Genomic DNA, 10,728 nt, shown 5'->3' with positions numbered 1-10,728 from the left:
CTCTAAAGACCTTGTTTTTCTAGAACCCCAAAGGTACACCAGGGAGACTGATGCACATGGGATCCACTACCTTGAGGTCAACTATCTAGTCTACTTTAGGCCTCCATTTACAAATCACCAAATTATTTCTTGTATTTTCCCCTATTCACTAAGGTCCATTTGATAGAACAAAAATGTGATTTTTTTTGTCATAGAATATAAACAAGATCATTTCACTAACTAGGGCATTGATTTTGACACTACCCTAGAAGGACCAACTTAAAGAAACCCATTTTGAAGCTAGTCTATAGAGGGTCAAAATAGGAGAAATCTCACTATAAGTGTAAGTTCCATTTCCTTAATAGTCTCCCTAGGGATAAGCACGGAAGCTAGGGAAGTATTCGAGCACAAAGCTGAGTCCGGGAGGCTAGAGTGGGCACAAAGACTTATTATATAAGTAAGATTTGTTAGGAGCATTAATGTTGGGAGATATGTTTTCGATGTGTAAATTTAAAAATACAATAATTAATAATAAAACTGTTCTTATTAGATAAATCTTTACATAAGATTCCTCCCATGAAAAAAAGGCAACCCAACTTAGAGCTAGGAGTCTACACGAAAAAATGATTAAAAGACTTATGATTGTTCAATACAAATTTAAATGTAAAATTTGCAATTCCAATATGCATCGTAATAGAAACAACAAATGATATGAAAAATTGCAGAGTTAAATATTGTAAACATAAATCCAAGTTGTCTATTCTATCTTCTTTGTACAAACCCTTTTGAGGCATTAGGCAGACCATTTCACATTTTATAAGTGAAAGACAAAAATAACTGAAAATTGTTTCAAAAATGGGCAATCGAATGTTTTTAGAGTTGTAAACAAATAAATTTGTTGTGGCAAAACTTATGTTATGGTATTGATAATTAGGAGAATATATTCACTGCTGGCTAAATTAAATATTCTGGATAATAGATTTCTACAATTCATTATTTTTTTTTTCCTTCTGAAAAAGATTATGTGTGATTTTTTAGTAACTTTTCAGATCATATTCAATGATCCATTATCATAATAGGAAAGTTAAATATTTATAATAGATACATATAGAAACCTCAAATAAAATAAAAAATTATTAACAGATGAGGAATAATAAAATTTGTAAATACGCTAAAGCTATAATTATTAATCATTACAGTACCTAAGGGATTATCATCTCGCATAATGTTTTACTGTAACATCTCTCCTTCTCCAATGGTTAATCAATAAGAATCGGATTTGACGTACAAAATAACCTATGTCTATGTCGAAGAATTCAATTGTCCTAACAGAAGAATGACCTTTTTCTGAACTGTAACATCAATGCACTGTGGTCCCAAAGCCTTTTCCGTGCAGCGTGGTCCAAACCCGCATCTATTGACAAGTGTCAGCATTCAGTTCGATCTCTACTTGGAGTTTTATGTCTTCCCACAGTTAGTCAACACATGCATACCATTTTCAGACTTTAAACGTTGTCAGCACTGCATTCTAGTTGTAGAAATCTTTACCTCACAATAACAGCTTTGTTTGTGACTTGGTATTTCTCATCATCAATAGTATTTTTTCATGTTAACATAATCTTCTCTGCAACTTGTTTTATTTTGAAGCCAAGGAGTGAAGGGAGTGAAGGGAGTGAAGAGGAACAATGGGGAGGGGCAAGATTGAGATAAAGAAGATTGAAAATACCACAAATAGGCAGGTAACATTATCCAAGAGAAGATCAGGGCTGTTCAAGAAAGCAAAGGAGATATCAATTTTATGTGCAGCAGATGTTGGTGTTATTGTCTTCAATAGCACTGGAAGACTCTTTGATTTTGCTAGCTCAAGGTTGGTTGATTGATTTGTGAATAACAAATATAATTCATGGGTTGTTTCTCTTTATATGGTATTTGTTGACTGGTTAAATCTGTAAAATTGTATACATATTATCATCTAACAATTTTGATTGCAAGAGTTTTGATATACTTATTTTTTTTAATTTTTTGATAATATTTCAAGATAATGGTATAATGGGTTAGATGATTTTGTACATTTTCAGGCTCACGATTTAAATGTTTGGAATTGGCCTATTGGTTTTTTACATCTTCTCTAACAAAGCTAAATACATAGAACTTGGAATCCTGGTCATTTGGGGGCTTCAAAATTATCTAATATTAGTATACTCATTTTCATATATCTAATATTATGTCTGTTATTGGATTATTGTTTTTTTAAACAACTTCTCTAACAAAGCTAAATACATAGAACTTGGAATCCTTATCATTTGGGCGCTTCAAAATTATCTATTATTATTAGTCCCATTTTCACAGAATTCTTACAAGTTTCATTTTCAGAGAAATCTTACAAGTTTCATTTTCGCACAAATCTATCTACCAATGATGTTTTTCTACTCTATGAGATGAAGGTCAATCTTACTTTAAAGCGATTGTTATGGTAGTTTTGGCTTCTCATATCAGAATGGGTGTCAACGTATTTATACTTACATTTTAGGAAGAGTATAAGATATTATACAAAAGAAAATACATTTATATAAAAGATCAAAAAGTTATTTCACACAAATTTGGAAAAACCTAATGCAAGAATTCCATATAGATCTGTTTATATTTCTATAATAGTAAAACTATTTGAAAAAATAAGGTCTGCCTCAAGCCTAAAACCAATCATTATCTTAAGTTTACTTTTTTACACTCAATGGGTATCAATTCTCTCTGTATTTACATACAAGGAAAGACGGAGGAAATGATAGAGAGAACTTAGAAAAATGTATTCTCATAGAATAGATCAAAAACAAAATATCTTTAAAAATTAAACATCTATTTTGCAATGTTCTAAATTGAAATATATAATATAATAGCATGAAAAGACTTTTGGAGAGATATAGGAATGCCTCTGGAGGACGAGCATGGAACAATGAATATGAGGTGGGTATCCCCTTTAAATAGTTTTTTTTACAACTAAAGACAATATACAGCTTTCTGATTTCTTAGATCATTGTAAATCATTCTGGTTTTAACTGACATATAACTTATTTTTCGTGTGTTTCTTTTCCTTTCACTAGCAGCAAATGTTGTCTCAATTCAGAAATCTGAAGAGAGAAAATGAAGAGCTACAAAAAGAATTGAGGTACTATAGCATATAGAAATTCAAACTTTGTATGGAAAATAAAAGATGTAAGTTATAAGAATCATTGTGGCTAATTCTAATAATATTTCTGTGTAGTTGTGTGACGGGTGAAGATGTGGGGACATTGGCACCAAACCAACTGGACTTTCTTGAAGGAAGTCTTGTACTCGCAGCAAAGAAAGTTCGAGAAAGAAAGGCAAAACAAATTTCTATAAACTTTAATACATATTACATGGTATAAAAATTCATGTATTCTGATCATTTTTCTCCGTTTGCTTGATGTTTCAAAACAGACTGAAGTCTTAAAGTATGAACGCCGAAAGACAGAAAGCAAGGTAACGTCAATACAAGCATTTTAATTTCTTCATAAAATAGCTTTCATCTATTAACAACATGATTGTCGATAGTTCATGAGAAGTTTACATAGATTTCTCATTAGATTCTTACAATTAATTAATATCATTGTTTTAGATTTTATTATAATATCATAAAGATGAAATGGTGTTAGAAAATAAAATAAATTTTAATTTATGAATTGATATGATATAAATTATTGATAATAATATATATATATATATAGTGAGTGTTTTAGAAAATATAATTACTTATTTTTGGATTGAATTCTATATCTCCCAGTTTATGATCTATCATGAGAATGTTCTAATTAAGTAAAGTAGGAATGGGTGAGAACCCTCACAACAGAAATAACATCAAGTCCATAGACACATAGATAATAGAACCAAAACCAACCAGCTAAAACTTAAAACAACCAGACACAAAACTATGAAGTACATACAGGCTAGGAAATAAAAAATAAAAGCCTAGTCATTGTCAAAAAGGCTAAAAACACCAAACTACAACCCAAAAAATTCACAAACAAATAACAAGGAGCCAGCTGAACCAATGAGCACCAATCACCGAACACCACACCACCCACACCTAACTAACAAATACTGCCAGCCACCAAAACCTGGTACCATCAGAAGCCAAACACCTAGGAACCAACACACACCAACCCAAAGAAAAGGATGGGAAGACCAGCCCACTACTTTTGCAGATGCTTCAACTCATCCATGAAGGAGAACTTGGGGGGCAGATATACATTGTCTCACTCATCCATGAAGGAGAACTTGGGGGGTGGATATACACTGTCTCACTCATTCTTCATCTGTTATAGAAGTCTCATCCTTGCACTTTCTCTTTGCTGATCTTTCTGCAAGCTAAAGCTTAAGATTTCCTATTTAGGCCTCCATTTTTGTATAAACATAATTGTTGTGGGAAACCAAATTATTAAGTTGGTCCCCAACTAGTCCTCATCTTTTTCATGGCCACCAGAGACTTCAATATTTCATTATTTTCTTCCTTTGAGGGCACTCTATTCTAAAATTCCACCACTTCCTCCTCAAGTCGTTCTGAATTAAGCAATTTATCTTCTAGTTCCTGGCCCACTTCCCACCACACTTCATTCTTGTGACCCAAAGTCGAGTCAATAGATTTATTCTCTATCTCAGCAATGTCTTCCTATTTGTTAATTTTCCTATGGAAAATTAATATAAGCCTAGCTTTGTCAAATATAAGGTGAGGGTTCCAAAATCTACAGAGTTGGCATTCATTCTAGGAAAAGGGCCCTACGAGTGTTCCTAAGACACCTAAGGGTCACCTTAATAGCTTAAATCAATGATTGAAGAAGGAAGGTAAATAGTGGAGCTCAAGGGAAGGGAAGTAAAATACTCGAATACTGAGAAGAGTTCTCTAGGGTCCATTTAGTCTATGGAAGAGGAAGAACCCTTTAAAAAGTCCTCTACAACTTCAACAATATCTTCCTGATTCTGGAAGATCATCTTTCTTGTTTTTAGCTTTGCGGGGGAATAATCCTAATAGTCAAAGGGGTGTGAGCTTGCTTAAACAAGGAACAAATGATAGGGAAAACCTCATTGTTTAACTCAATCACAAGGTGACGAGAAGTCTAAGGGAATAGATTCCTATGTAACTCATTAAGCTTAAACATAAACCCTTGGTTTTTGGGAAGAGAACCCTTCATTTTGCATTTTGGACACAAAGGGAAAGCCAGGAATAAATCTTGAATAGAAAAGCAAAAAAAAAATTCTTTCAAAAATGATTAGCCATAAGAAAGAGGTGAGAGTGGAACTATTTATACCTAACTTCACAAGTGATGAACTGAATGAGCACTTTCACCATGCTCTGCCACAACCAAAACTAGGGGTTGGCCCATAAACAATCAAACTGATCAACAACTCAAAACTACCCCTACCACTTAATAAAACAAAAACAAGGTTTGGAACCATAATTAAAAGAGTATCAGCAGGCCTAACATACATATTGTTTGTATTAAAAATAGTAAAGCTATAGAAATATATAAACAAAGGCATGACAGTCTTAAACCCCTTCAAGTTTAGCAACCAGTAGATTAACAGCACAAAAACAAAAAAGAGAGAACCATTAAGGCTTCTTAGCCTCCTTCCTCTCCAGGAGGATGTTTGCCCAATCTTCCACAAGGAAGTCAAATAGCATTTTTGTATCCTACTTTGGTAGGTCTCCCTCTATGTCCTTAAGTAGGTTTAGTGCGGTGGTAGCTACATATTTCACTTTGATAGTGAACTTTGTCAATAGGTGCATTCTATCCTCTAGCCCATGAATTCTTTCCCACACCTCACTACCAACCTTCTTTGTTAGCCTTCTTTGTGATCTCCATGTTGACCTCCTGCATGTCACAAGGAAAACCATCTGCCTACATCATAGTAACTTCTTGCACAATTAAGGGGTTAGCTTATCCTTGGAAAAAGCCTTAGCTAGGGAGGAAATCATTATGGGGGAGAGCACTCTATCCACCATATCAGGGAACTAGTCCTTCATTAAGTCTACACACCCCAATCCAATAGTTTCTGAAACATGCATCACCTCCTTTCTCTCCTTCAACCCCTCCTCTTCCTCCATTCTCCCCTCCCCAAAATTTGATGCCTTCTCTTTCATCCTCCGTTTGGGATGGCCCGTGTCTTCAGAATCTATCTCCTCTTGTTGCAAGGCCCCCACTTTCAGTTTCCTCTTAGAATTAGACTTAGCTAACCTCTCCAACCTCCTTCTACCCCCTCTCCCCTCCTCCTCTGACTCCTCTAATTCCTTCTCTTTCCCTTTTTCCTATCTCTCTTTCATAGCTTCTTTGTTAAACCCAAAATGAATTCTAACAATTTTCTCCTAGGGGTCCAAAAAATGCTCCAAAGCCTCCTTAAAAGGCATCTTCATATTTCATAATATCTTCACTCCTTAGATACTTAGCACAGAAACTATGGACTCAACATTACAACAAAAGACACACAACTACCTACATCCCATGATTTCATAATATTTTGCGAGAGGTCCAAGTTGTAACCCTTCATTCTTGTGATAAGTTTTGTAATCCCACCTTGGTCAAGGGTTTCCCATAGCCCCTTATCATTCCAACACTTTCCCTCATTCATTAGGCTCAACTTGAAGTGGATCAACCTCCATGATCTTCCTCTTAGTATACAACTTCCTACAACACTTACACACTTCAACTTCTCTCCAAAAAGATAGGGTGGAAAGAGACAAATGATAGTTTAGTAGCTTGGATAGTTGTTCATCCATGTGTTATTATTTAGCAAGTAATTGTTTTACTAACAAATTGTTTAGAGTTGGGATAAATATTTGTTAATTAGTAGACCACTTTTAGAAGCAAGTAGAAACCAACTTGGTTAGGGTTGTTAAGTTTTTTTCGATCTCGACCTCAATTAAGAATCGATCTTGGCTATTGGTTTTCCAATAAAAGTATTATAAAATGGGGTTGGGGGCATTTGGAGAACAAGTTTGTAGAAGCATTTATAGTGTTAGTAAATGAGTTTATAGTGATAGCAAACTATTTGTAGTGTTAGCAAGGGTGTAGTGATAGCTTTGGGGATAACAATGAATGGATATTAGAGGGAGAAGTTAAGAGGTTGATGGAGTTCTACTAATGAGAGGCAAGGAATTTTGTATCTCTTGATTTGCTAAAGTTAATATAATTCCTCATGTGTAGAACTGGTTTTCCTTAGGAGTTTTTCTATGGATAATTTGTCTAAAAGTATTGTATTGATTGTGTTGTGAATTTCTTTACGTATTTTATTGGTGAAGTTATAGTTGTGTTATTTATCAATAGTGACTGCAATAAGAATTTTCACAACAAATATCACCTTTTTAACTTCATAAATAAACTAATAAACCCAAACTAAACTACAATCCAACTCAACAAAAGATCATGGGAAAGGAACACCATATAAGAAATAATGACATTATCATTAATGCAAGATTTCACTATGATCTTGAGAGATTGCTTCATAGGCTTCCCCAAAGATAGACAATGTGTCTTCCTAAATTTTGAATCCTCCTTCGCAACATGATTGCCTTCTGAGCAGGTGTGGCAAAATGACACATCATCAAAATTTCTTAGCAAGTGCCTAATCATGCTTATGACATCCTTGTGGTTCCACCAAGCTTTCGTCGGTGTCTCCCTCGATGATCACTTTTTTTCAAATTTCTGCTCAATCAGCAAAATTAGCCCATCATAGGTCAAGTAACTCCGCCATAAAGACAGTTTGAACGTGGAGGTTGACATTAATAGAGTAGGCAGCTAATATTTCTCCTTTTGACTCTCTCAAAAGGCTATCCATCATTAGAATGTTAGTGAATTCTGGATCATAATAAAATCTATATATACATATATGGATAGTACTGAATACTTTAGAAAATCAAATCAGTATTTATGATGTTTTAAAATTCAATTATATATATATATTTTATTAACTTTTAGATCATATTTCATGATCTTAAATTTTCTAATATCTTAATGATAGATCATAGAATGTGATTCTGAATATTTGATAGAAATAAACATACATTTGAAATCAAAAATCACACAAAATAATATTATTCATTTTTAAAAGCTGATCAAACTTAGGTTTTTATTGATTATAAAAACTTGGTAAAAAATTAAATTTTATCTATTAACAACACGATTTCTCAAAATTCATGAGCACTATACATAGATTTCTGAATAAATTCTTACTACTGACTAACATCATTACTTTAGATTTTACTATATTATCAATAAATTATAAAATAAAATAAATTTCAATTTTTCAATTATTTAATAAATATTATGGATAAAATTTAAATTTAAGCACAAGAATGCTTTTGGAAAATAAAAAAATTCAATTTTTTAATTATTTAATAAATATTATGGATAAAATTTAAATTTAAGCATAAGAATGCTTTTGGAAAATAAAATATTTTTTGTGCAGTTTCTAGTTTCATGGATTGGGGACCATAGCAAAATCAAAAGCTATCCATACTTAGTCGTTTAGAAGATTAATCAGTATTTGTAGTGTTCTTGAATTTAATTATGTCAGATCATTGAGCTCTTGGGTCATCCTAATGATAAATAATAGAGTACAATTTCAAATATCTCATATAAATAAACATACACAATTCAATTCAGAAACAACACAGAAGAATATTATTGATTATAAGAAAAGGGATTTAAAAAAATAAGTTTATTTTTATCTTTGAATTATAAAATAGGTATAATACATTAATGTTAATAAATATTAAGAAACCAGGCAAGAGTGGGTAATTTGTGAGCCTCTTCTATCTTGAGTTCCAATCTACCTGAATCAAATATATAAGTAATAATAATTAATCAAAACACATAATAAATACTCTTGACTTTGCCCTCTTATCTGATCAAAAAGAAAATATTATTAAGAAATCCAGTCAAATAAAATTATTCATACTGAATCTTCATCTAATTTTAGTAAAACCCTAAAACTGTTTACATTGATTTTGGTCATGTACAGGTAATTGGATTGCAGCAGAAGTGCACTATTCTCAGGGAATGGGTACGTATTAGCTATGAAATCATTCATTTGGTCACAACTTTTGGATTTTTACAGTCAATATATCTTCTGCAAAATTACCAAAATCGGTGGAATGATCTGGAAACAGACTCAATATCACACTGATATTAACTTGTTTCCTCTTGTAGCTTTCAAATCCAGAAATTCCTGAAGAATACCGCACTGATAACTGTGGTGGACAAACTATTCCTGAAGAATACCACATTGATAACTCTGGTGGACAAACTCCTCCACCTGGATTTCGTGTCCAGCCAAGCCAGCCAAACCTGCACGGCATAGTGAAACCCTAATCCTAACCCTAATTTCTCTTCTTCTGTAGATTTATAAGTTATTTACCTGCATGTACGAAGATGTCGCTCCGTGGACAAAAAAATACTATACATTTTCATACCGTAAATAGATTGTCTAGAAAAGTATGTGATTGAAAACCTAAAGTCAGGTTATCTTTAACCGCATTGAGCTTTATGTTGGTGAAAAACCTACAATCAGCCATGTAAAGTTTAATCTTCAAAATATTGAACTGTTAGATGCTGAATCTGTATAATTTTTAATATGCTAGTTACGAACAATAAAATTATCTTACTTTTTTGGTTTCTAAATTTGATTGTTTAACATTTTTCTCAGACCAGACTACATGACCTATTAAACCTAAATACTGATTAGGGAGAAAAGAAGAAAAGTTTTGTCTACAATAACAGCCGTTGTCAATTTAGAATGATTTTAGGGCTTAACAGCCATTGTATCTTCCGTAATAATTTACTTGCAGATGCAGCTATCCTCCTTAAATTGTACTATTGACTAAATTTCAAAAAAAAAATTGAAACTTTCAACATTTGATGTTCATGATCTGTATGTATATTTTGTGATCGTATTTGTGTTTTTGTGAATCCGAAAAGAAATCATGTTTGACTTTTTATTTATTTATCTTTAGTATATTTTGTTTGGAAATTAGCCAGCATCATTTATAATCTGTCTGATTTAAATTCACTGTATGTGATTGCTAATACAATTATTTCTTCTTTAAAAAATCAGAAATACGAAATTTGATAACCTAAAATTCATGCATTTTAGTTATCATTGTCTCTTTAAATGTGAATAATACCTGAAATTGGAAACAAGCATTAGCCTTGGAAATATAGTTTCTTCAGCATATGTTAAGCCAGACTATTTTGTCCTTCGCTTTTACTGGAGACTTCTGCAGAATTTTGTTGTAAAAATGTAGTCATTGGATTTACAGTTTCCTGGCTTTCATTTCTTTACACGAAATATTAGAGAAATTACTTAACTGTTTGGAAATCTATATCTTGCAAAACTGGTACCAAATGTATACATTTCTCTTCTGTATTTGACTGTTAACATTTACCAACGTCAATCTCTCAGATCATGCTTCCTGATTCATCATAAAAACGAGAATAAAATCAATTTCATTCAACTCATGAATATATTTTATAAAATAGATTTCTTGGTCTTCATTAATTATAAAATATGTTCAGAAAGTGATGTTCTATAAATCTGTACAATGAATCTATGTATGATTTATTGAAGTCTTAATAAAATGTCGACTTTATTAGCATTACTATATTAATTCATACTTTATGATTCATCAATACAATGGAATTGATTGTATTCTTGGAGATGAATAGATTTCATTGTACAAGG

At 32.4% G+C, this 10,728-nt stretch overlaps 1 protein-coding gene across 2 annotated transcripts; it reads left to right on the top strand.

Moving 5' to 3' along the window:
• The first annotated feature begins 1,464 nt into the window (after window positions 1–1,464).
• Window positions 1,465–9,668, top strand: LOC149557475 (MADS-box transcription factor 23-like). Of its 2 annotated transcripts, none has more exons than XM_089832129.1 (7): window positions 1,465–1,846; window positions 2,874–2,940; window positions 3,078–3,142; window positions 3,239–3,338; window positions 3,436–3,477; window positions 9,010–9,051; window positions 9,198–9,668. In XM_089832129.1, the coding sequence occupies exons 1-7, from the start codon at window positions 1,665–1,667 to the stop codon at window positions 9,357–9,359; spliced, it is 660 nt and encodes a 219-aa protein (XP_089688255.1). In that variant the 5' UTR covers window positions 1,465–1,664; the 3' UTR covers window positions 9,360–9,668. The 2 variants fall into 2 exon arrangements, with proteins under 2 accessions (XP_089688255.1, XP_089688256.1); XM_089832130.1 differs by having other exon boundaries at window positions 1,563–1,846; window positions 3,081–3,142.
• The last annotated feature ends 1,060 nt before the right edge of the window (window positions 9,669–10,728 follow it).

Source organism: Cupressus sempervirens, chromosome 5 (genome assembly GCF_028749045.1).
Source record: "Cupressus sempervirens isolate cs-2001-9-10 chromosome 5, ASM2874904v1, whole genome shotgun sequence".
NCBI lineage: Eukaryota > Viridiplantae > Streptophyta > Pinopsida > Cupressales > Cupressaceae > Cupressus > Cupressus sempervirens.
This window is presented reverse-complemented; position numbering and strand designations above follow the sequence as displayed.

Bases quoted from the DNA above. Each gene is read 5' to 3' on its own strand.
- LOC149557475 (XM_089832129.1), top strand. From the start codon at position 1,665: ATGGGGAGGGGCAAGATTGAGATAAAGAAGATTGAAAATACCACAAAT. The intron at 3,143-3,238 runs GTACTATAGCAT...ATTTCTGTGTAG, and splicing joins GAGCTACAAAAAGAATTGAG to TTGTGTGACGGGTGAAGATG. The intron at 9,052-9,197 runs GTACGTATTAGC...TTCCTCTTGTAG, and splicing joins GCACTATTCTCAGGGAATGG to CTTTCAAATCCAGAAATTCC.